The sequence below is a fragment of the Pecten maximus genome, chromosome 10 (assembly GCF_902652985.1).
Source record: "Pecten maximus chromosome 10, xPecMax1.1, whole genome shotgun sequence".
NCBI classification, from domain to species: domain Eukaryota; kingdom Metazoa; phylum Mollusca; class Bivalvia; order Pectinida; family Pectinidae; genus Pecten; species Pecten maximus.
The window spans coordinates 17,027,780-17,054,848 of NC_047024.1; the positions used below are offsets into that span (position 1 = coordinate 17,027,780).

At 37.9% G+C, this 27,069-nt stretch overlaps 1 protein-coding gene across 22 annotated transcripts in view; it reads right to left on the reverse strand.

Moving 5' to 3' along the window:
• LOC117336916 (hemicentin-1-like) overlaps positions 1–27,069 on the reverse strand; it is a 160,858-nt gene that overhangs the window by 50,760 nt on the left and 83,029 nt on the right. For 20 of the 22 annotated variants that reach the window (XM_033897725.1, XM_033897714.1, XM_033897722.1 and 17 more), the window contains 8 exons: positions 26,372–26,671; positions 25,324–25,623; positions 24,202–24,501; positions 18,162–18,461; positions 17,122–17,421; positions 14,180–14,479; positions 10,519–10,818; positions 7,668–7,967 (listed from right to left, as the gene is read on the reverse strand). In XM_033897725.1, the coding sequence (XP_033753616.1) occupies positions 7,668–7,967; positions 10,519–10,818; positions 14,180–14,479; positions 17,122–17,421; positions 18,162–18,461; positions 24,202–24,501; positions 25,324–25,623; positions 26,372–26,671 (2,400 nt within the window). The remainder of the gene's footprint in view (positions 1–7,667; positions 7,968–10,518; positions 10,819–14,179; positions 14,480–17,121; positions 17,422–18,161; positions 18,462–24,201; positions 24,502–25,323; positions 25,624–26,371; positions 26,672–27,069) is intronic. The other 2 variants (XM_033897713.1, XM_033897732.1) reach the window with 2 other exon arrangements.

The window sequence follows — 27,069 nt, forward strand, 5'->3', positions numbered from 1 at the left end:
TTGGGTGTTTGCGAGTCTTTCCTGTCAATTAGTAGATGTTTGGGTGTTTGCGAGTCTTTCCTGTCAATTAGTAGATGTTTGGGTGTTTGTGAGTCTTTCCTGTCAATCAGTAGATGTTTGGGTGTTTGTGAGTCTTTCCTGTCAATCAGTAGATGTTTGGGTGTTTGTGAGTCTTTCCTGTCAATTAGTAGATGTTTGGGTGTTTGTGAGTCTTTCCTGTCAATTAGTAGATGTTTGGGTGTTTGAGAGACTTTCCTGTCAATCAGTAGATGTTTGGGTGTTTGAGAGACTTTCCTGTCAATTAGTAGATGTTTGGGTGTTTGTGAGTCTTTCCTGTCAATCAGTAGATGTTTGGGTGTTTGAGAGACTTTCCTGTCAATTAGTAGATGTTTGGGTGTTTGTGAGTCTTTCCTGTCAATTAATAGATGTTTGGGTGTTTGTGAGTCTTTCCTGTCAATCAGTAGATGTTTGGGTGTTTGTGAGTCTTTCCTGTCAATCAGTAGATGTTTGGGTGTTTGTGAGACGTACTTTCCTGTCAATCAGTAGATGTTTGGGTGTTTGTGAGTCTTTCCTGTCAATTAGTAGATGTTTGGGTGTTTGTGAGACTTTCCTGTCAATCAGTAGATGTTTGGGTGTTTGTGAGTCTTTCCTGTCAATTAGTATAGTAGATGTTTGGGTGTTTGAGAGACTTTCCTGTCAATTAGTAGATGTTTGGGTGTTTGTGAGTCTTTCCTGTCAATCAGTAGATGTTTGGGTGTTTGTGAGTCTTTCCTGTCAATTAGTATAGTAGATGTTTGGGTGTTTGTGAGTCTTTCCTGTCAATTAGTAGATGTTTGGGTGTTTGTGAGTCTTTCCTGTCAATCAGTAGATGTTTGGGTGTTTGTGAGTCTTTCCTGTCAATTAGTAGATGTTTGGGTGTTTGTGAGTCTTTCCTGTCAATCAGTAGATGTTTGGGTGTTTGTGAGTCTTTCCTGTCAATCAGTAGATGTTTGGGTGTTTGTGAGTCTTTCCTGTCAATCAGTAGATGTTTGGGTGTTTGTGAGTCTTTCCTGTCAATCAGTAGATGTTTGGGTGTTTGTGAGTCTTTCCTGTCAATTAGTATATGTTTGGGTGTTTGTGAGTCTTTCCTGTCAATTAGTAGATGTTTGGGTGTTTGTGAGTCTTTCCTGTCAATCAGTAGATGTTTGGGTGTTTGTGAGTCTTTCCTGTCAATTAGTAGATGTTTGGGTGTTTGTGAGACTTTCCTGTCAATCAGTAGATGTTTGGGTGTTTGAGAGACTTTCCTGTCAATCAGTAGATGTTTGGGTGTTTGTGAGTCTTTCCTGTCAATCAGTAGATGTTTGGGTGTTTGTGAGTCTTTCCTGTCAATTAGTAGATGTTTGGGTGTTTGTGAGTCTTTCCTGTCAATTAGTATAGTAGATGTTTGGGTGTTTGTGAGACTTTCCTGTCAATCAGTAGATGTTTGGGTGTTTGAGAGACTTTCCTGTCAATCAGTAGATGTTTGGGTGTTTGTGAGTCTTTCCTGTCAATCAGTAGATGTTTGGGTGTTTGTGAGTCTTTCCTGTCAATCAGTAGATGTTTGGGTGTTTGTGAGTCTTTCCTGTCAATCAGTAGATGTTTGGGTGTTTGTGAGTCTTTCCTGTCAATCAGTAGATGTTTGGGTGTTTGTGAGTCTTTCCTGTCAATTAGTAGATGTTTGGGTGTTTGTGAGTCTTTCCTGTCAATCAGTAGATGTTTGGGTGTTTGTGAGTCTTTCCTGTCAATCAGTAGATGTTTGGGTGTTTGTGAGTCTTTCCTGTCAATCAGTAGATGTTTGGGTGTTTGTGAGTCTTTCCTGTCAATCAGTAGATGTTTGGGTGTTTGTGAGTCTTTCCTGTCAATTAGTATATGTTTGGGTGTTTGTGAGTCTTTCCTGTCAATTAGTAGATGTTTGGGTGTTTGTGAGTCTTTCCTGTCAATCAGTAGATGTTTGGGTGTTTGTGAGTCTTTCCTGTCAATTAGTAGATGTTTGGGTGTTTGTGAGACTTTCCTGTCAATCAGTAGATGTTTGGGTGTTTGAGAGACTTTCCTGTCAATCAGTAGATGTTTGGGTGTTTGTGAGTCTTTCCTGTCAATTAGTAGATGTTTGGGTGTTTGTGAGACTTTCCTGTCAATCAGTAGATGTTTGGGTGTTTGAGAGACTTTCCTGTCAATCAGTAGATGTTTGGGTGTTTGTGAGTCTTTCCTGTCAATTAGTAGATGTTTGGGTGTTTGTGAGACGTACTTTCCTGTCAATCAGTAGATGTTTGGGTGTTTGTGAGTCTTTCCTGTCAATCAGTAGATGTTTGGGTGTTTGTGAGTCTTTCCTGTCAATCAGTAGATGTTTGGGTGTTTGTGAGACGTACTTTCCTGTCAATCAGTAGATGTTTGGGTGTTTGTGAGTCTTTCCTGTCAATTAGTAGATGTTTGGGTGTTTGTGAGACTTTCCTGTCAATCAGTAGATGTTTGGGTGTTTGTGAGTCTTTCCTGTCAATTAGTATAGTAGATGTTTGGGTGTTTGAGAGACTTTCCTGTCAATTAGTAGATGTTTGGGTGTTTGTGAGTCTTTCCTGTCAATCAGTAGATGTTTGGGTGTTTGTGAGTCTTTCCTGTCAATTAGTATAGTAGATGTTTGGGTGTTTGTGAGTCTTTCCTGTCAATTAGTAGATGTTTGGGTGTTTGTGAGTCTTTCCTGTCAATCAGTAGATGTTTGGGTGTTTGTGAGTCTTTCCTGTCAATTAGTAGATGTTTGGGTGTTTGTGAGTCTTTCCTGTCAATCAGTAGATGTTTGGGTGTTTGTGAGTCTTTCCTGTCAATCAGTAGATGTTTGGGTGTTTGTGAGTCTTTCCTGTCAATCAGTAGATGTTTGGGTGTTTGTGAGTCTTTCCTGTCAATTAGTAGATGTTTGGGTGTTTGTGAGTCTTTCCTGTCAATTAGTATAGTAGATGTTTGGGTGTTTGTGAGACTTTCCTGTCAATCAGTAGATGTTTGGGTGTTTGAGAGACTTTCCTGTCAATCAGTAGATGTTTGGGTGTTTGTGAGTCTTTCCTGTCAATCAGTAGATGTTTGGGTGTTTGTGAGTCTTTCCTGTCAATCAGTAGATGTTTGGGTGTTTGTGAGTCTTTCCTGTCAATCAGTAGATGTTTGGGTGTTTGTGAGTCTTTCCTGTCAATCAGTAGATGTTTGGGTGTTTGTGAGTCTTTCCTGTCAATTAGTAGATGTTTGGGTGTTTGTGAGTCTTTCCTGTCAATCAGTAGATGTTTGGGTGTTTGTGAGTCTTTCCTGTCAATCAGTAGATGTTTGGGTGTTTGTGAGTCTTTCCTGTCAATCAGTAGATGTTTGGGTGTTTGTGAGTCTTTCCTGTCAATCAGTAGATGTTTGGGTGTTTGTGAGTCTTTCCTGTCAATTAGTATATGTTTGGGTGTTTGTGAGTCTTTCCTGTCAATTAGTAGATGTTTGGGTGTTTGTGAGTCTTTCCTGTCAATCAGTAGATGTTTGGGTGTTTGTGAGTCTTTCCTGTCAATTAGTAGATGTTTGGGTGTTTGTGAGACTTTCCTGTCAATCAGTAGATGTTTGGGTGTTTGAGAGACTTTCCTGTCAATCAGTAGATGTTTGGGTGTTTGTGAGTCTTTCCTGTCAATCAGTAGATGTTTGGGTGTTTGTGAGTCTTTCCTGTCAATTAGTAGATGTTTGGGTGTTTGTGAGTCTTTCCTGTCAATTAGTATAGTAGATGTTTGGGTGTTTGTGAGACTTTCCTGTCAATCAGTAGATGTTTGGGTGTTTGAGAGACTTTCCTGTCAATCAGTAGATGTTTGGGTGTTTGTGAGTCTTTCCTGTCAATCAGTAGATGTTTGGGTGTTTGTGAGTCTTTCCTGTCAATCAGTAGATGTTTGGGTGTTTGTGAGTCTTTCCTGTCAATCAGTAGATGTTTGGGTGTTTGTGAGTCTTTCCTGTCAATTAGTAGATGTTTGGGTGTTTGTGAGTCTTTCCTGTCAATTAGTAGATGTTTGGGTGTTTGTGAGTCTTTCCTGTCAATTAGTAGATGTTTGGGTGTTTGTGAGTCTTTCCTGTCAATCAGTAGATGTTTGGGTGTTTGTGAGTCTTTCCTGTCAATCAGTAGATGTTTGGGTGTTTGTGAGTCTTTCCTGTCAATTAGTAGATGTTTGGGTGTTTGTGAGTCTTTCCTGTCAATCAGTAGATGTTTGGGTGTTTGTGAGTCTTTCCTGTCAATCAGTAGATGTTTGGGTGTTTGTGAGTCTTTCCTGTCAATTAGTAGATGTTTGGGTGTTTGTGAGTCTTTCCTGTCAATTAGTAGATGTTTGGGTGTTTGTGAGTCTTTCCTGTCAATTAGTAGATGTTTGGGTGTTTGCGAGTCTTTCCTGTCAATTAGTAGATGTTTGGGTGTTTGCGAGTCTTTCCTGTCAATCAGTAGATGTTTGGGTGTTTGTGAGTCTTTCCTGTCAATCAGTAGATGTTTGGGTGTTTGTGAGTCTTTCCTGTCAATCAGTAGATGTTTGGGTGTTTGTGAGTCTTTCCTGTCAATTAGTAGATGTTTGGGTGTTTGTGAGTCTTTCCTGTCAATTAGTAGATGTTTGGGTGTTTGAGAGACTTTCCTGTCAATCAGTAGATGTTTGGGTGTTTGAGAGACTTTCCTGTCAATTAGTAGATGTTTGGGTGTTTGTGAGTCTTTCCTGTCAATCAGTAGATGTTTGGGTGTTTGAGAGACTTTCCTGTCAATTAGTAGATGTTTGGGTGTTTGTGAGTCTTTCCTGTCAATTAGTAGATGTTTGGGTGTTTGTGAGACTTTCCTGTCAATCAGTAGATGTTTGGGTGTTTGTGAGTCTTTCCTGTCAATTAGTATAGTAGATGTTTGGGTGTTTGTGAGTCTTTCCTGTCAATCAGTAGATGTTTGGGTGTTTGTGAGTCTTTCCTGTCAATTAGTAGATGTTTGGGTGTTTGTGAGTCTTTCCTGTCAATCAGTAGATGTTTGGGTGTTTGTGAGTCTTTCCTGTCAATCAGTAGATGTTTGGGTGTTTGTGAGTCTTTCCTGTCAATTAGTAGATGTGTGGGTGTTTGTGAGTCTTTCCTGTCAATTAGTAGATGTTTGGGTGTTTGAGAGACTTTCCTGTCAATTAGTATAGTAGATGTTTGGGTGTTTGTGAGTCTTTCCTGTCAATCAGTAGATGTTTGGGTGTTTGAGAGACTTTCCTGTCAATCAGTAGATGTTTGGGTGTTTGTGAGACTTTCCTGTCAATTAGTAGATGTTTGGGTGTTTGTGAGTCTTTCCTGTCAATCAGTAGATGTTTGGGTGTTTGTGAGTCTTTCCTGTCAATCAGTAGATGTTTGGGTGTTTGTGAGTCTTTCCTGTCAATCAGTAGATGTTTGGGTGTTTGAGAGACTTTCCTGTCAATCAGTAGATGTTTGGGTGTTTGTGAGTCTTTCCTGTCAATTAGTATAGTAGATGTTTGGGTGTTTGTGAGTCTTTCCTGTCAATCAGTAGATGTTTGGGTGTTTGTGAGTCTTTCCTGTCAATTAGTAGATGTTTGGGTGTTTGTGAGTCTTTCCTGTCAATCAGTAGATGTTTGGGTGTTTGTGAGTCTTTCCTGTCAATCAGTAGATGTTTGGGTGTTTGTGAGTCTTTCCTGTCAATCAGTAGATGTTTGGGTGTTTGTGAGTCTTTCCTGTCAATCAGTAGATGTTTGGGTGTTTGTGAGTCTTTCCTGTCAATTAGTAGATGTGTGGGTGTTTGTGAGTCTTTCCTGTCAATTAGTAGATGTTTGGGTGTTTGAGAGACTTTCCTGTCAATTAGTATAGTAGATGTTTGGGTGTTTGTGAGTCTTTCCTGTCAATCAGTAGATGTTTGGGTGTTTGAGAGACTTTCCTGTCAATCAGTAGATGTTTGGGTGTTTGTGAGACTTTCCTGTCAATTAGTAGATGTTTGGGTGTTTGTGAGTCTTTCCTGTCAATCAGTAGATGTTTGGGTGTTTGTGAGTCTTTCCTGTCAATCAGTAGATGTTTGGGTGTTTGTGAGTCTTTCCTGTCAATCAGTAGATGTTTGGGTGTTTGAGAGACTTTCCTGTCAATCAGTAGATGTTTGGGTGTTTGTGAGTCTTTCCTGTCAATTAGTATAGTAGATGTTTGGGTGTTTGTGAGTCTTTCCTGTCAATCAGTAGATGTTTGGGTGTTTGTGAGTCTTTCCTGTCAATTAGTAGATGTTTGGGTGTTTGTGAGTCTTTCCTGTCAATCAGTAGATGTTTGGGTGTTTGTGAGTCTTTCCTGTCAATCAGTAGATGTTTGGGTGTTTGTGAGTCTTTCCTGTCAATTAGTAGATGTGTGGGTGTTTGTGAGTCTTTCCTGTCAATTAGTAGATGTTTGGGTGTTTGAGAGACTTTCCTGTCAATTAGTATAGTAGATGTTTGGGTGTTTGTGAGTCTTTCCTGTCAATCAGTAGATGTTTGGGTGTTTGAGAGACTTTCCTGTCAATCAGTAGATGTTTGGGTGTTTGTGAGACTTTCCTGTCAATTAGTAGATGTTTGGGTGTTTGTGAGTCTTTCCTGTCAATCAGTAGATGTTTGGGTGTTTGTGAGTCTTTCCTGTCAATCAGTAGATGTTTGGGTGTTTGTGAGTCTTTCCTGTCAATCAGTAGATGTTTGGGTGTTTGAGAGACTTTCCTGTCAATCAGTAGATGTTTGGGTGTTTGTGAGTCTTTCCTGTCAATTAGTAGATGTTTGGGTGTTTGTGAGTCTTTCCTGTCAATCAGTAGATGTTTGGGTGTTTGTGAGACTTTCCTGTCAATTAGTAGATGTTTGGGTGTTTGTGAGTCTTTCCTGTCAATCAGTAGATGTTTGGGTGTTTGTGAGTCTTTCCTGTCAATCAGTAGATGTTTGGGTGTTTGTGAGACTTTCCTGTCAAATGGGACCATGGCATCCCTCAAACTACCCCCTGTAGTTGTAACTAGGACCATATGACATCCCTCAAACTACCCCCTGTAGTTGTAACTGGGACCATATGACATCCCTCAAACTACCCCCTGTAGTTGTAACTAGGACCATATGACATCCTTCAAACTACCCCCTGTAGTTGTAACTGGGACCATATGACATCCCTCAAACTACCCCCTGTAGTTGTAACTAGGACCATATGACATCCCTCAAACTACCCCCTGTAGTTGTAACTGGGACCATATGACATCCCTCAAACTACCCCCTGTAGTTGTAACTAGGACCATATGACATCCTTCAAACTACCCCCTGTAGTTGTAACTGGGACCATATGACATCCCTCAAACTACCCCCTGTAGTTGTAACTAGGACCATGACATCCCTCAAACTACCCCCTGTAGTTGTAACTGGGACCATGACATCCCTCAAACTACCCTCTGTAGTTGTAGTTGTAATCAGCAGCCTCTATGTGGTTGCTTTGGCAACAAAACCTATGCAGTTGTATTCATAGTCCCCTTATACTCCAATACACCAATTTTCATTGAAATTGAATACATTATCTAAATTTCAACGAATCAGAGACAGATCAAGAAATGGCTACCATTTTCTTCCACTGTTAAAGTGATGTTATGAGAATGACCAATGTCCAATGATGTACCTATACACCAACTTTCATCAAAATGTTTTTACCAAAATTTTTGTACTTACTTCCTGTTACGGTGAGTGTGGTCTGACCACTGGTGCCGGTCCCTACAGCGTTTGTAGCTGAGCAGGTGTACACAGTCTGGTCATTTGCAGCTGCAGTATTTATGGTCAAGGATGGACTATTGACTGCTGATCCAGAGTATTTGGTTCCATCAATGGTCAGTGTGGTGGCAACCCCATTATCAATCCGCTGCCAGTACACAGTGGTGTGAGACGGAGTGGCAGTGACAGTACAGGTGAGGGTGATGGACTGACCGGTCACAACAGAGTAGGCATTCTGGCCAATAACCACCACTGGTAGATCTGTAATAAACAATGCAATCTTCAATTCCCTTCTTATTGGATACTCAAATTAAACATATCTTAACTATCATGCTTATATAGTCCCAGGGATTGATTGTATATCTATTAGAGCTGAAACGAATAGCAGATTTTGGCATTCGAATATTCGTTTGGTATATTCGAATAGTATTCGAATATTCGGTAGTGTACAGTCGATACTTAAGAAAATGTAATTATTTCTGATTTACTAAGCTTGATAGACGACTGAAAAGCTTTAAATAAGTAACAGTGATATATACAAATGAAGAATGGCCAGAACTAAGTGGGAAGCTCACTTTAATAATCGTAAAAAAAATCACCAAGTTCGCCTAAAGGTTTGGTTTGGTTTGTTTTTGTTTAACGTCCTATTAACAGCCAGGGTCATTTAAGGACGTGTCAGGTTTTGGAGGTGGAGGAAAGCCGGAGTACCCGGAGAAAAACCACCTTATAATCGCCTAAAGGCCTAATGACGACAACGTAAACATGGCTGGCCTACCTCATTGACAAGCTTGTGTCTGTCATATTGTCAATGTCAAGAGAAGGAATATTTACATTATAAGACCAATAAATAATTGAGAAAAAAAATCAATGTTCACTACATTGGGTCCGCATGTAAAATAACATGATATAAAACGACTGCAAACTGTCCACATGGTAAATTTTCCTCTGTCAGTTGAGCGCTTGTAACCGGGAATGTTGCTATTGTTTCAAAGTGTTTTATTGACACTGATGTAATGCATATGGCACACCACATGGTTGATAGTACTGTACACAGTACGGATATGAAAGATAGCAGCACTGTACCTTATTTACGATGTCATGTCAGAAAAATGTTTATATCTTTTCATTCACACGTTTTGAAACCAATCATGTCAAAATAGTTGTATATACATGTATTTTTATGTTAAACTGAATGCTGGATTGCAACGGAAATCTTGACGTTTGAACACGTTTTCAATGAGTTTGGCCCGGAGATGATTTGCTATGTTGGATGTATAGTTCCTTTGTACGTTAAAACCCCTAAACATAGCTTACATTCTGCTGAAGAATTATTGGAATTTAGCTAGAACTTTGTACATGTTTGAGATCAAAGGAGTAAGGGAAGTAAATATTGTACATTCGTTTCAGCTCTAATGTCCATCAATGTATATGTCCCAGAGGTTGTAACCATCATTGTGCTGTGTCCCAGGGGTTGTAACCATCATTGTGTTATGTCCCAGGGGTTGTAACCATCATTGTGTTATGTCCCAGGGGTTGTAACCATCATTGTGTTATGTCCCAGAGGTTGTAACCATCATTGTGTTATGTCCCAGGGGTTGTAACCATCATTGTGTTATGTCCCAGGGGTTGTAACCATCATTGTGTTATGTCCCAGGGATTGTAACCATCATTGTGTTATGTCCCAGGGGTTGTAACCATCATTGTGTTATGTCCCAGGGGTTGTAACCATCATTGTGTTATGTCCCAGGGGTTGTAACCATCATTGTGCTGTGTCCCAGAGGTTGTAACCATCATTGTGTTGTGTCCCAGGGGTTGTAACCATCATTGTGTTATGTCCCAGGGGTTGTAACCATCATTGTGTTATGTCCCAGGGGTTGTAACCATCATTATGTTATGTCCCAGGGGTTGTAACCATCATTGTGCTGTGTCCCAGAGGTTGTAACCATCATTGTGTTGTGTCCCAGGGGTTGTAACCATCATTGTGTTATGTCCCAGGGGTTGTAACCATCATTGTGCTGTGTCCCAGAGGTTGTAACCATCATTGTGTTGTGTCCCAGGGGTTGTAACCATCATTGTGTTATGTCCCAGGGGTTGTAACCATCATTGTGTTATGTCCCAGAGGTTGTAACCATCATTGTGTTATGTCCCAGGGGTTGTAACCATCATTATGTTATGTCCCAGGGGTTGTAACCATCATTGTGTTATGTCCCAGGGGTTGTAACAATTATTGTGTTATGTCCCAGAGGTTGTAACCATCATTGTGTTATGTCCCAGGGGTTGTAACCATCATTGTGTTATGTCCCAGAGGTTGTAACCATCATTGTGTTGTGTCCCAGGGGTTGTAACCATCATTGTGTTGTGTCCCAGGGGTTGTAACCATCATTGTGTTATGTCCCAGGGGTTGTAACCATCATTGTGTTGTGTCCCAGGGGTTGTAACAATCATTGTGTTATGTCCCAGGGGTTGTAACCATCATTGTGTTGTGTCCCAGGGGTTGTAATAATCATTGTGTTATGTCCCAGGGGTTGTAACAATCATTGTGTTATGTCCCAGGGGTTGTAACCATCATTGTGTTATGTCCCAGGGATTGTAACCATCATTGTGTTATGTCCCAGGGGTTGTAACCATCATTGTGTTATGTCCCAGGGGTTGTAATAAGCATTGTGTTATGTCCCAGGGGTTGTAACCATTATCATGTGATGAGTTTTTGGTAAAAACTATAGAATATAATTGGTGCTTGGCTTACAAATGTTGGACTATGGAGTAGACTGGAGCATAGTGAACAATCTGTACACTATGTTTACATACTTACTGCCTGTAACATCTAGTGTGGTCTGGGAACTCTGCCCTGTTCCTACAACATTGGTTGCAAAGCATATATATGTGCCTTCATCTCCAGAGTTAGTGTTGAACACCACAAGACTTGGAGAGTTGACAGACGAGCCTGCATAGTTATTCCCGTCAATGACAATGTTCGTGGTGACACCATTGGTTATTTTTTGCCAGAAAACAGTTGTATGGGTTGGGTCAGCTGTTACTGTACATTCTAGGGTAGCTGTGGTGCCGGTTGTCACTGAATAACTAGTCTGACCAATCGTGACAACTGGGATACCTGTAGAAAGAATTGACAGAGTTTAACTGACCAATCGTTACAACTGGTACGTATAAGGAAAGCAATTCAACAGTTTAACTGACCAATCGTTACAACTGGTACGTATAAGGAAAGCAATTCAACAGTTTAACTGACCAATCGTTACAACTGGTACGTATAAGGAAAGCAATTCAACAGTTTAACTGACCAATCGTTACAACCTGGATGAAAATTAACATCTTCACTTTAGTCAGCCTATAGTAATGTAGGCTGTATTTAGGTAATTTTTCTTCCTGATGTTAATAGAGTATTTTGATAATGATCTTTTAATATCAGATTATTGCTAAGCTATGAACATTGACATATAGTTTGTATCTGTACAATTATATCAAGGAAGTGTACAGTTTAACCTATAGTATTGTATGTGTATAGTTTAGTCAAAAGTAATATATGTGTACAGCTTAGCCTATAGTATTGTATGTGTACAGTTTAGTCAAAAGTAATATATGTGTACAGCTTAGCCTATAGTATTGTATGTGTACAGTTTAGCCTATAGTATAATATATGTGTACAGTTTAGCCTATAGTATTGTATGTGTACAGTTTAGCCTATAGTATTGTATGTGTACAGTTTAGCCTATAGTATAATGTATGTGTACAGTTTAGTCTATAGTATTGTATGTGTACAGTTTAGTCAAAAGTAATATATGTGTACAGCTTAGCCTATAGTATTGTATGTGTACAGTTTAGCCTATAGTATAATATATGTGTACAGTTTAGCCTATAGTATTGTATGTGTACAGTTTAGCCTATAGTATAATGTATGTGTACAGTTTAGCCTATAGTATTTTGTGTATAGTTTAGCCTATAGTATTAAATGTATATGTGTACAGTTTAGCCTATAGTATTGTATGTGTATACTTTAGCCTATAGTAGTGTATGTGTATAGTTTAGCCTATAGTATTGTATGTGTACAGTTTAGCCTATAGTATTAAATGTATATGTGTACAGTTTAGCCTATAGTATTGTATGTGTATAGTTTAGCCTATAGTATAATGTATGTGTACAGTTTAGTCTATAGTATTGTATGTGTACAGTTTAGCCTATAGTATTGTATGTGTACAGTTTAGTCTATAGTATTGTATGTGTACAGTTTAGTCTATAGTATTGTATGTGTACAGTTTAGCCTATAGTATTGTATGTGTACAGTTTAGCCTATAGTATTCTATGTGTATAGTTTAGCCTATAGTATTTTGTGTATAGTTTAGTCTATAGTATAATGTATGTGTACAGTTTAGACTATAGTATTATATGTGTATAGTTTAGCCTATAGTATTGTATGTGTATAGTTTAGCCTATAGTATTGTATGTGTATAGTTTAGTCTATAGTATAATGTATGTGTACAGTTTAGCCTATAGTATTGTACAGTTTAGCCTATAGTATTCTATGTGTAAAGTTTAGCCTATAGTATTATATGTGTACAGTTTAGCCTATAGTATTGTATGTGTACAGTTTAGTCTATAGTATTGTATGTGTACAGTTTAGCCTATAGTATTCTATGTGTATAGTTTAGCCTATAGTATTATATGTGTATAGTTTAGCCTATAGTATTGTATGTGTACAGTTTAGCCTATAGTATTGTATGTGTATAGTTTAGTCTATAGTATAATGTATGTGTACAGTTTAGTCTATAGTATAATGTATGTGTACAGTTTAGTCTATAGTATTGTATGTGTACAGTTTAGCCTATAGTATTGTACAGTTTAGCCTATAGTATTCTATGTGTATAGTTTAGTCTATAGTATTGTATGTGTACAGTTTAGCCTATATATGTGTACAGTTTAGTCTATAGTATTGTATGTGTACAGTTTAGTCTATAGTATTGTATGTGTACAGTTTAGCCTATAGTATTGTATGTGTACAGTTTAGCCTATAGTATTCTATGTGTATAGTTTAGCCTATAGTATAATGTATGTGTACAGTTTAGCCTATAGTATTCTATGTGTATAGTTTAGCCTATAGTATTATATGTGTACAGTTTAGCCTATAGTATTGTATGTGTACAGTTTAGTCTATAGTATTGTATGTGTACAGTTTAGCCTATAGTATTGTATGTGTACAGTTTAGCCTATAGTATTGTATGTGTACAGTTTAGCCTATAGTATAATGTATGTGTACAGTTTAGCCTATAGTATTGTATGTGTACAGTTTAGTCTATAGTATTGTATGTGTACAGTTTAGTCTATAGTATTGTATGTGTACAGTTTAGCCTATAGTATTGTATGTGTACAGTTTAGCCTATAGTATTCTATGTGTATAGTTTAGCCTATAGTATTCTATGTGTATAGTTTAGCCTATAGTATTTTGTGTATAGTTTAGCCTATAGTATTGTATGTGTACAGTTTAGCCTATAGTATTGTATGTGTATAGTTTAGTCTATAGTATAATGTATGTGTACAGTTTAGTCTATAGTATTGTATGTGTACAGTTTAGCCTATAGTATTGTACAGTTTAGCCTATAGTATTCTATGTGTATAGTTTAGCCTATAGTATTATATGTGTACAGTTTAGCCTATAGTATTGTATGTGTACAGTTTAGTCTATAGTATTGTATGTGTACAGTTTAGCCTATAGTATTCTACGTGTATAGTTTAGCCTATAGTATTATATGTGTACAGTTTAGCCTATAGTATTGTATGTGTACAGTTTAGTCTATAGTATAATGTATGAGTACAGTTGAGCCCATAAGTATTGCATGTGTACAGGACCTGATAAGAATCTGACTATCTTAGATTTTTGAAGATAGGTTTTTGCACTGAATTTTTTATCCCCATAAAAATTATTAACTTTTTGTATATGTCCAGGATGTCTAGCTGATGGCTCTTGTGATTAATACCTTCGTAAAGTAACTTGATTGCTGTTGAAGTAATAAAATGAACAGATATTTTCTCTGATTTCGTTATATCCCACATTAAATGGTTTACTTGGATGGAGTGTCAGGTCTGGAAAACATCATACTTGAAAATACACTGACAATCACATGAGAAACATGATAGCCATATGAGTAATACAACTAATCCCAGGAATGAAACATTGTACAATTATTAATGCATGTTTACTATACACAAACACGTGCTTTGTACAAGCCAGAGCAGATTTAATCTATAGGTTAGCTAAAAAAACAAATTTTACCGCAAAAGATTACACTTAAAATATCAGCATAATATAAATATGATGCATGACAACCTCTACAAAACTTCTTCACCAAATTAGTGGTGAAATCAGGGACCTACAAAGATCCTGTACGTCCCTGGTGAACCAGTACTATATCACTGTTACAATACAATGATGTGCTCACATATCCTAATCAATGTCAACTTACTTCCAGTGACAGTTAGAGTAGTTGTGGTACTAGATCCTGTTCCCACAGCATTAGTAGCTGAACATGTGTATACAGCCTGGTCAGATTGGGCTGCGTTGGTAATGGTAAGTGACGGGGTGTTAGGAACAGATCCCTGATACTTGTTTCCATCTATCACTACATTGTTGGTGGCACCATTTACTGTACGCTGCCACAACACCTGTGTATGTCCAGGATCAGCGTTGACAATACAAGTCAATACAACAGTCTGTCCAGTAATGACACTGTATGATGGCTGAGCAATGGTTACCACCGGTATACCTGTAATAAGTACAGCAATATCAAATAATAATTTAATTTTGTATGAAACACGCCTTTTCATTGGCTGAAATAATTTTGTTATACCTCCATAACAAAATTGTTAACGTTGCGAAATGTAACGTCATTTTTGATTGGCTGATGACGTTCGTAATAATTTATCACAGAAAAGAGTTCGCCAAAGAAAGTGAAATATCTTGGTGTGTATAAGACGAAATTAAATTATAAGAATTAACATTAATTATTTTTTCTGTTATACAGTCATAACATAAACAAGGGCCCAATGGGCCCAAATCGCTCACCTGTAATGCAGTGATCTTTTCATATATGGATCCTGCAGTTATTTGAAAGCATGCTACAGGACCAATATAATAATGTCTCTCTGCACTTTGGCTTTTCACTAAAAGTCATTCAAAGATTTAAGCATACTTGATCGACGTGACCTTGAATGCAAGTCAGGGTCATTCATTTGAACAAACTTGGTAGCCCTTTACCCCAGCATGCTACAGACCCAATATTAACTCCATGGGACTCTTGGTTATTGAGAAGAAGTCGTTTCAAGATTTTAGCCTTTTTGACTCCTGTGACCTTGAATGAAGGTCAAGGTCATTCATTTCAACAAACTTGGTAGCCCTTTACCCAAGCATGCTACAGACCTAATATCAACTCCCTGGGACTCTTGGTTATTGAGAAGAAGTCGTTTAAAGATTTTAGCCTTTTTGACTTCTGTGACCTTGAATGAAGGTCAAAGTCATTCATTTGAACAAATTTGGTAGCCCTTTACCGCAGCATGCTACAAACCCAATATCAACTCCCTGGGACTGTTGGTAATTGAGAAGAAGTCGTTTAAAAGATTTTAGCCTGTTTGGTCCCTGTGACATTGAATGAAGGTCAAGGTCATTCATTTGAACAAACTAGGTAGCCCTTCACCCCAGCATGCTACAGACCCAATATCAACTCCCTGGCACTGTTGGTTATTGAGAAGAATTCGTTTAAAGATTTTAGCCTTTTTGACTCCTGTGACCTTGAATAAAGATCAAGGTCATTCATTTGAACAAACTTGGTAGCCCTTTACCCCAGCATGCTACAGACCCAATATCAACTCCCTGGGCCTCTTGGTTATTGAGAAGAAGTTGTTTAAAGATTTTAGCCTTTTTGACTCCTGTGACCTTGAATGAAGGTCAAGGTCATTCATTTGAACACACTTGGTAGCCCTTTACCCCAGCATGCTACAGACCCAATATTAGGTCTCTGGGTCTGTTGGTTATTGAGAAGAAGTCGTTTAAAGATTTTAGCCTTTTTGACTCCTGTGACCTTGAATGAAGGTCAAGGTCATTCATTTGAACAAACTTTGTAGCCCTTCACCCCAGCATGCTACAGACCAAATATCAGCTCCCTGGGCCTCTTGGTTATTGAGAAGAAGTCGTTCAAAGATTTTAGCCTTTTTGACTCCTGTGACCTTGAATGGAGGTCAAGGTCATTCATTTGAACAAACTTGGGAGCCCTTCACCCTAGCATGCTGCAGGCCAAATATTAGGTCTCTGGATCTGTTGGTTATTGAGAAGAAGTCGTTTAAAGATTTTAGCCTTTTTGACTCCTGTGACCTTGAATGAAGGTCAAGGTCATCCATTTGAACAAACTTGGTAGCCCTTCACCCCAGCATGCTTCAGACCCAATATCAAGTCCCTGGGTCTTTTGGCTATTTAGAAGAAGTCGTTCAAAGATTTTAGCCTTTTTGACTCCTGTGACCTTGAATGAAGGTCAAGGTCATTCATTTGAACAAACTTGGGAGCCCTTCACCCTAGCATGCTGCAGGCCAAATATTAGGTCTCTGGATCTGTTGGTTATTGAGAAGAAGTCGTTTAAAGATTTTAGCCTTTTTGACTCCTGTGACCTTGAATGAAGGTCAAGGTCATCCATTTGAACAAACTTGGTAGCCCTTCACCCCAGCATGCTTCAGACCCAATATCAAGTCCCTGGGTCTTTTGGCTATTTAGAAGAAGTCGTTTAATTTTTTTTTAGCATATTTGACCCCTGTGACCTTGAATGAAAGTCAAGGTCATTCATTTGAACAAACTTGGTAGCCCTTCACCCCAGCATGCTACAGACCTAATATCAACTCCCTGGGACTCTTGGTTATTGAGAAGAAGTCGTTTAAAGAGTTTAGCCTTTTTGACCCCTGTGACCTTGAATGAAGGTCAACGTTATTCATTTGAACAAACTTGGTAGCCCTTCACCCCAGCATGCTACAGGCCCAATATTAGGTCTCTGGGCCTTTTGGTTATTGAGAAGAAGTTGCTTGAATGGAAAAGTTGACGCCGGACGGACGGCCGGACGGCCGGACGGCCAGACGGCCGGACGGACGACGGACGGACGACGGACGCCGCGCCACGGCATAAGCTCACTTGCCCTTCGGGCAGGTGAGCTAAAAACTGGAGTGTACTCTCTTCATAAACCGCGAAGCGAAGCGGTTTATGAAGAGAGTACACTCCAGTTTTTTATGTTATGACTGTATAACAGAAAAAATAATTAATGTTAATCCTTAAATATATCATACTAATTGGTGTTAATTTACATGGATATTGTAACATCTATAAAACATATTAATAATTTCAATTTTACTTTTTTAACATGATATGCCTTACTTCCTGTGACTGTGAGTGTAGTCTGACCACTGGTTCCAGTTCCTACAGCATTTGTAGCTGAACAGGTATAAACTGTGTTGTCACTGGCTGCACTATTGAAGATGACCAAAGAAGGACTATTGACCGTTGATCCGGAGTATTTGGCTCCATCAATGGTCAGTGTGGAAGCTGCACCATTGTCTATACGCTGCCAGAAAACATTGGTATGGGTAGGTGTGGCCGATACAGTACATTGTAGCGTAACCGTTTGTCCTGTGACAACTGAGTAGGTGGGTTGGGCAATGGTGACAACTGGAATATCTACATAAATAACATAAGAATATACAGTTAAAATTAGGAATCAATCAATATTCCAATATTTTTCAATGTGATTTTTAACATTCTGATGATAAAAGAAAGTTTACAGGAGAAACCCAAACTACGTTAATAATACCTTATGTTTCTGATAAACAGAGGAACCTTTACATTTTAAAGAGATGGATTTTGAAGTACACCACTGAATGATCTTTAGTGGTTCTATGCAAAACTGATCTTTTTTTTTTACTTTTGATAACAAATGGAACCTTAATCTAAGAAGTTTCTGTGAATTTAGAAACAGCAACATTTTTTTTTTTTTTTTTAACAGTATTCACTGGTACAAGTAATGAAGCAGTCATTCTTAACCTGATGATAATACCCTCCATTGCCCTACTAAACTTTAACTCTCAGCCATTTTGTTTCTCAGTCAGACACAAAATCAAATCAGAACATAAGCCAGCAAGGGTCCCATCATGTGGCAACCCGAAATGTTTCACTAGCCTATAACAACGAGATTGAGGTTTGACATAAAGACTTAAAGAACCACCTCCATATTTTCTGGGCAAATGGAAATGAAAATACCAGTATAAAACTCTTTTGTTAGCGCTGATTTGTTTTATTTAAATCCTACATGCCTTGCCAACTAAAAACCATCGTCATTATATTATAGTCAAGATCCACTTTATCCTTGATCTTTGGAAACAAATGTCCCTGACCTTTGACCTAGTGACCTAGTTTCTTACTTCCTGTAACAGTGAGTGTTGTAGTAGTACTGGTTCCGGTTCCTACGATGTTGGTGGCAGAACAGGTGTACACCGCCTGATCACCGGCAGCAGCATTTGTGATTGTGAGGTCTGGATTGTTTACTGTAGCACCTTGGTATTTGCTGCCATCAATGGCGACATTACTGGTGACTCCATTGAGTGTTCGTCGCCATATCACTGATGTGTGACCCGGTGTGGCCGACACGCTACAGCCAAGAGTGACGGTCTGTCCAGTAATTACAGAGTATTGGGCTTGGTCTACAGTTACCACAGGGACATCTATAAATAAAATATTAGGAATTTGAATATCTGGTCATGAAGATTTGTTGAAAAGTCAATCATCAAAGTGAATGAAATATCAACTCAGGCAATGTTTACATTTACAGTTAAACATACTTGTTTGAACATAACATTTTCTACTTTTCCCTATTCCTTTTGATTTTTAAATAACAACAAAATGGAAGATACAACAAAATCCTTAGATGAGTTAATCTGTGAAAAACTAGAACTGTAAGCCAATGGCTGACTAATACTGTAGAACTGTAAGCCAATGGCTGACTAATACTGTAGAACTGTAAGCCAATGGTTGACTAATACTGTAGAACTGTAAGTCAATGGCTGACTAATACTGTAGAACTGTAAGCCTATGTTTGACTAATACTGTAGAACTGTAAGCCTATGGCTGACTAATACTGTAGAACTGTAAGTCAATGGTTGACTAATACTGTAGAACTGTAAGCCTATGGTTGACTAATACTATAGAACTGTAAGTCAATGGTTGACTAATACTATAGAACTGTAAGTCAATGGTTGACTAAAATTGTAGAACTGTAAGCCTATGGCTGACTAATACTGTAGAACTGTAAGCCAATGGCTGACTTATACTATAGAACTGTAAGCCTATGGTGAACTAATACTGTAGAACTGTAAGCCAATGGCTGACTAATACTGTAGAACTGTAAGCCTATGGTTGACTAATACTATAGAACTGTAAGCCAATGGCTGACTAATACTGTAGAACTGTAAGCCAATGGTTGACTAATACTGTAGAACTGTAAGCCAATGGTTGACTAATACTGTAGAACTGTAAGCCAATGGTTGACTAATACTGTAGAACTGTAAGCCTATGTTTGACTAATACTGTAGAACTGTTAGCCAATGGCTGACTAATACTGTAGAACTGTAAGCCAATGGTTGACTAATACTGTAGAACTGTTAGCCAATGGCTGACTAATACTGTAGAACTGTAAGCCTATGTTTGACTAATACTGTAGAACTGTTAGCCAATGGCTGACTAATACTGTAGAACTGTAAGCCTATGGTTTACTAATACTGTCTAACACCCCTCGGGGCCTTAACGGTCACCTGAGATTTGAAATATTTCAGTTAATTTAACTGACTTTTTTGGCCCCATCAATCAGTCCAAGGGGCCAGGAAGGGTCAACATGTGCATACCATTAATTAAGCTGCCATCCAATGCTGATAATGTTAACAAAGTTAGAATGAATTCCAATAGAAATCAAACAAATGATAGTCAAAAATGTGATTTCCCTTTATAAACTATAGTAAAGTTTACCCCCTCCCCAAGGACAAACATGTGAACCCAGGGTCATAGAATTCACAATTTTAGTAAAGAGCCTCAAGACCCTTCCATCTATGGAAAGTGTTTGATTCTACCCTATTTGGGTCTCGAGGAGAAGATTTTTGAAATTTCAGTCAATTTGACCCTTTTTAGCCCTGCCCATCAGCCCCTGCATGGGGGTCAGTCAGGGCCAACATGTGCATACCATCAAACTGTCATCCCATGCTAATAATGTTAACCAAATTAGAATGAATTTCAATACAAATCCAACAAATAAAAGTCAAAAATGTGATTTCCCTATATAAACTATAGTAAAGTTTACCTCCTCCCCAGGGGCACACGTGAGACCCCAGGGTCATGAAATTCACAATTTTAGTAAAGCACCTTAAGATCCTTCCATCTATGAAGAGTGTTTGATCTCACCATATCTGAGAGTAGAGAAGATTTTAGAAATTTCAGTCAATTTGACCATTTTTAGCCCTGCCCCTCAGGCCCCTGGGTGTGGGGGTCCATATATTTCACAATTTTAGTTGACATTCATGCAGTCATAGAAGCTTCCTGCCAAATTTCATTGAATTTGGTTAAGCGGTTTTGGAGAAGTCGAAAATGTAAATTGTTTACGGACGCACGACGACGGACAAAAGGCGATATCTAAATTTCCACCAATCAGAAACAACCATTTCCTTAGCAGCTTGTCATGGTAACAAAACCTATATTGTGCTATTTAGCATATCCTAATACCCATATATACCAAATTTGATCAAAATCAGACAAAACCTAAATTACCAATTTTGGCCTGGGTTGTGTTGCCATGGTGATAATTTTGAAACATCTAATGTGTCAAATTACATGTTTTGTTTACTTATAACATTTAACCAAAGATAAACAAAATTGGCCAAATGACTGAGGAGTTATCGCTCTTTATCAGAAACCTGTTAATTGTGACTGTTTATAGCAACCATATTATTGACAAAAAAAATTTACATGCACATTATAAAACCAGTTATAGTAACCATAATTTTGAGGGGGAAAAAATGTTGCATGCACATATACACATGGTCCTTTATAATTGCTTGAAGTTTCATTGAAATGGGCCCAATGGTTTAGGAGGAGTTGGCAGGACAAAATTCTTTTATTTTCTAGATAAGGCTTAAAATCAAATCAGTACAACAAGGAATCAAGAGAAAGCTACAGGATATGAAGTTCAAGGAAAATCCTTCCAATACTTCTCCAAAAAAAGTAGGAACAAACTTTAACTCTCCAAATCAATATGGCAGCCTATTCGGTCTGTTCAAGGCCAGTTGTCTTTCAGATCAAATTTGGTTTTTATCCATTTTAGCTTGAAGGAGGAGTAGCATCTTAAAGCTAAATTCCAAGTCACTATTTTGGGGCCTCGACCCTCTGTCCCCAGGGGTCCGACCAGCCTCATTTATATAAATTATGATTTCCCTGCCACAATGATATTCCAGCCTAAATTTGGGAGTAGTCCATGAAGGCATTAAGGAGCAGTAGCGTTTTAAAGCAAAATTTCAGCTAACGAAGTTTCCCTTTTGGGGCAATGCCCCTTTCTCCCTAATTGGGTTTGACCAGCCTCATTTATATACATCATGATTGCCACTTGGGCCCAATGGGTCACACTAGCCTCATTGATATAAAATATGAATGCCTTTCTCCAATGATGTTTCACATTAAATTTGGATGTAATCCACCCAAGGGTTAAGATATAGTAGAGTTTTAAAGCAAAATTTCAGAAGAGTTCCCCTTTTGGGGCCCCGCCCCTCTGTCCCCAGGGGTCAGGCCAAGCTCAGTTATATAAAATATAATTTCCCTCCTCCAATGATATTTCACAACAAATCTAGTAGTAATCCGCTTTGGGGTTAAGGAGGAGTAGCGGCTTGAAAGTTAAACTCTAACACCGCACAGCGGACAGTGCATGGCGGACAACGATGGACGGAGCACTATGACTATAGGTCATCCTGACCCTTCAGGTCAGATGACCTAAAAGTCAAAGATGGTTGCTGCAAGGAGATTGTTGGATCTGCATGTTTGGCTAACAACAGCTACTGCAAATATATCTTATTATAAACAAATACTGCTAGGAATATATATCTACACTAACTGTAGACATATGTTTACACTAAACAAAAACTACAGCAAGTATGCTCTAATATATATATATATATACACTAAACAAAAACTACTGCAGATATCTATATATACACTAAACAAAAACTACTGCAAATATATCTTTGCTAATGAAAAATACTGAGATTATATTTGTATATATATCAATGTCTATACAAAACAAAAAATATTGAGAACTAGAAATTGCCATGGACAATTTGACGGACTTTTCACACCTTCAACAAACTTAAGGCAGAAATAACCTTTATGACCTAGACCTTGAATGTCGGTTAAGGTCATTTATTTGAACAAACACTTAACCCCAGCATGACACAGACCAAATATCAAGTCCGTGGGCCTCTTGGTTTAAAGATTTTAGCCTATTTGACCCCTTCAATGTAGGTCAAGATCATTCTACATGCCCAATATCAAGTCTCTGGGCCTCTTGGTTATTGAGAAGTTGTCATTATAAAGATTTAATAATGATTGTGAAATCATGCTGTATAACATGAACAAAAATGAATTGGCATATCCTTACCATTTTGGAGCAATTCTCCAGAAAAAGAAAAAGTAATAATAATATTAACTAGAAATTGTAATAGATAATTTGACAGGCTTTTCACCCACGTAGCACAAAAGAAGTAAAAACTATTTTTGAACATTTGATAGGTATCCAAATTCTAGTTTTGAATAAATCTGACATTGGATATATTATCTGTCAACAAAGGAGTTGGAAGAGGGGAGATAACTTATACAAGGTTGGCAAACCAAAGGATTAAAGAAAATATTCAAAATGGTGTACCATGTCAATGGCAAATGTTACCGAAAAACTTAACTCATCAGAATTATTAATGGTATACGGCATGGATATATGATAGAATTTTTAAAAGAATTTTAAAATGAAAAAGCTTAAAATTTAGTGACCTTTGACTCCACAGCGAACCTTTCTGTTTGACCTCTGACCTTAAAACTTGGAATAAGAAAAAGTTAGCCTCAAAGCCATTATCTACCAATGATATAATTACATGACCTCTGTATAATGAATACTTTCTGAGTTATGGCCATTTTAAACTTTTAAAATACGACATCAAAGTAGCCATATTAGATTTCAGACCAACCTCATAATAACAAGACTTGGTCAGTACTATCTCAGTCATTTTATAAAAGTTTGTGCTGAATCCCACCTGTGGAATTTGAGAAGTTTAAAATTTGAATAGTTGGAATTCCTAAAAGATCAAAGGAGATGTACCACGTTCACAGCAAATGTTACTGCAAAACTAAAGACATCAAAATCATCAGAATGACATACTGCATCAAATCTATGAAATCGGCAAGCCTCAGGTTGGACATTCATGAATTCCCCAAAGTTTGAGATATCGTTGTCACACCCCAAGGCAGGAAAAGATTCTATTAATCATGAGGTATGACAAATATCATCACCTTGCACAAACTAAAATACTGACACGAAATAAAATGGAGATGCATCGGTCTCCTTTAAAAATCCAAGTGCAACATTATGACTTCAATTGGCTTACTGCATATTATCTGAAAATATCTGTAACAGGAACGAGTAATGAAGCATTTCCCTGCCAGTGCTGGGGCTCAAACTAGCGACCTTCTGCTCTCAAGGCTAACATCCTACCACTAGGCTAAAGGGAATTCCTCACTAGCGCTCTACTTTTATATATGTACTTACATATAACAGGGTATCACCATTTGAAATTTCTAAAAGTTTGGCCTATCAACTTCTATAAAAACCTTAGGCATATGATTATATCATGATATTTTTAATTCTATTTTTAGTAAAATTGGCAATGACCATTAGAATCGTTTAAACCCCTATTACACATCACTGTGTAACACTATGTCAACTGTCAAAATTTTGGCCTTCTGAATTCTGAGATTATTTTTGAGGATGCACAGACAGGTTGTATCAATGCACACATAAAACATTTACCTGTCAATACAGGATACAATATACATACTACCAGGCAGCTAAATCCAAAGGAAGACTTGTTAATAAAGACTTTACAAGCAAAGAGTACTCAGCAAAAAAAAATTAATAAAATTATATAGCTCATTATTTAGCCATTCATCACATCACAAGATAACTTGGTGACATGTGATAAACAGCTTCTTACACCAGTGTCCATCTCATATAAAACTAGTCAATTAAGTTGATGGTCCATAACGAAAAACATGTCAATTGGCAGAATAGCTGGCAGCTACAAAATTAGGTATTTATATGATAAATTTTATATGAAATGAACACTTTTGTAAGATGATTAAGATTAAAAAGCAAAGCAGTCGTACTTCCTGTTACATCAAGCGTGGTCTGGCTACTACTGGTAGTTCCAACAACATTAGTGGCAAAACATGTGTACACTGATATGTCGTCACTATTGGCATTGTCGATGGTAAGAGATGGATTGTCAACAGTGGAACCACTGTATTTGACACCGTCTATACTAAGTGTAGTTTCTACACCAGAATCTAGGCGGCGCCAGAAAACTGCTGTGTGGCCAGGATCAGCTGATACAGTACACTCCAGTATGACAGTCTGTCCAGTTAAAACTGTGTATGACGGTTCCACAATTTCTACTACCGGGAGACCTAGTGATACAAGGATAAAAACACTATATAGTCATGCATCTAACTATAAAGTCTACTCCATGCAACATGCACTAATACCATAGCTTGATCTTTCCAAAACAAAGGGAACTAATACAAGTTTTTCTACTGATTCATGAATATAATAAGAATAAGGACTTTTCTGAAAAAAAGTGGGCTCTGCAAAGTGAATGGGTGAGCAATGTCCAACTCACACTGTTGACTGTAATTGTTCACCACTTCAGGGTTCTGGGAAGTCATTGTGCAGACATTAGAGATTAAACCAAAGTAAAAACAAAAGTATTGTAGCGCTTACATTCTGATGCTAAGTAGCTTTTTGTAAGTAAGGAAGCTATTTGTGATATTGGTATATTATCACTTCCTGATTTTGTCAGAATATTGATTGTAACTTAAGTTACAGTACAATACAGTAATCCCAATATAGTAAGGTGATCAGTATAATAATAATTAATTCAACATCAAAAGTTTGTGCCACAATTTTCTCTATAAGTTAAAATGAGCCTTTGAAGAGAGTCACTACAGTCCATTATGAATTTCTATTTAAAGACTTTTTCAATATTTAAAGTTAAAAATTCCATATAGTATCTCTAAGAAAGCTGATAACATTAGCAGCCAAAGGTTTATAGCACTAATGAGTTGTATCAAGTAGTGATAAATATGCCAAGCAGCTACTGAAAAAGGAAAATTGACATGAACACATCTAATTTTAACAATATGAGTATACACGCATTCAACTACATACATGTATTCAATGTGTTAGTAATGGCACTAGTCTATTGGAACAGGCTTCTATACAGTTCTTACTTCCTGTGACTGAGAGTGTGGTCTGACCACTGGTTCCAGTTCCTACAGCATTTGTAGCCGAACAGGTATAAACTGTGTTGTCATTGCTATTAGCACTAGTGATGGTCAGGGATGGATTATTGACTGTTGATCCGGAGTATTTGGTTCCATCAATGGTCAGTGTGGAAGCTGCACCATTGTCTATACGCTGCCAGAAAACATTGGTATGGGTAGGTGTGGCAGACACTGTACATCCCAGTGTGACTGTTTGTCCGGTAACAACTGAGTAGGCGTTCTGAGCAATGGTGACCAGTGGAAGACCTACATGTATAATTCAAAATGGTAAAAAACATGTTTCCGAAAGAATTTTTTTTCCATACCCATAGAATAGAATTATTGTTACTTAGCAATATGTATGGAATGGCAACCAATGGTTATTCTTCTGTAAAGTGATGCCTCAATGATTTACAGTCATGATATCTTAAGGTATGTGTTACTGATATTTCTCCTTTATACAAACCTAGTTTATTGCACATTTATGAACCCTGATGTTCTGCGATATGTTCTTATAATAGGACATGTTCTTTAGTTCTATGTTAGCCATAGGTTATGACATGTTTAACTGTAGAGTTATGTCCCCTGGTTCTGATGATACAGACTGTTTAACTGTAGAGTTATGTCCCCTGGTTCTGATGATACAGACTGTTTAACTGTAGAGTTATGTCCCCTGGTTCTGATGATACAGACTGTTAAACTGTAGAGTTATGTCCCCTGGTTCTGATGATATAGACTGTTTAACTGTAGAGTTATGTCCCCTGGTTCTGATGATACAGACTGTTTAACTGTAGAGTTATGTCCCCTGGTTCTGATGATATAGACTGTTTAACTGTAGAGTTATGTCCCCTGGTTCTGATGATATAGACTGTTTAAATGTAGAGTTATGTCAAATGATATAGTTTTGTTGTAAAATTATCTCCCAATGACATACTGCCAACATTACAGCTGTACTCTTCGAGGTTTCCTACCATATCATATCTATCAAAACATTTTTGATAACCAAATTTCTTACTTCCTGTAACAATGAGTGTTGTAGTAGTACTGGTTCCGGTTCCTACGATGTTGGTGGCAGAACAGGTGTACACCGCCTGATCACCGGCAGCAGCATTTGTGATTGTGAGGTCTGGATTGTTTACTGTAGCACCTTGGTATTTGCTGCCATCAATGGCGACATTACTGGTGACTCCATTGAGTGTTCGTCGCCATATCACTGATGTGTGACCTGGTGTGGCCGACACACTACAGCCAAGAGTGACGGTCTGTCCAGTAATTACAGAGTATTGGGCCTGGTCTACAGTTACCACAGGGACATCTATAAATAAAATATGTAGTCAGGAATTCAATTATCTGTTCCTGAAGATAAATTCAAAAGTAAATCAAAATTGTACTCTAGATATTCTACTAATGATTCCAGTATAACAGATCTGCTTATTGTTATTTCACAGTATTATGAGTATGCAATTGGAGAAAATAAATTATGGTCTGAAGTTCACCAAAACCGATTGATAATAGGCATACTATAGGTATGATGTTTAATAATGTCACGTCAACATTGTCTTGCATTAAGGGGGTTATGTCAATATAAGATACATACAAGGGTAAACAGGGTAAGAGAAAAAATAATCATTCACCCCTTTAGGAATGAGACAGGGTTCCATGTAAACATTGCATGAAAAGTGCTTCATTTTATCTAATTGGCCTAAAGAATGG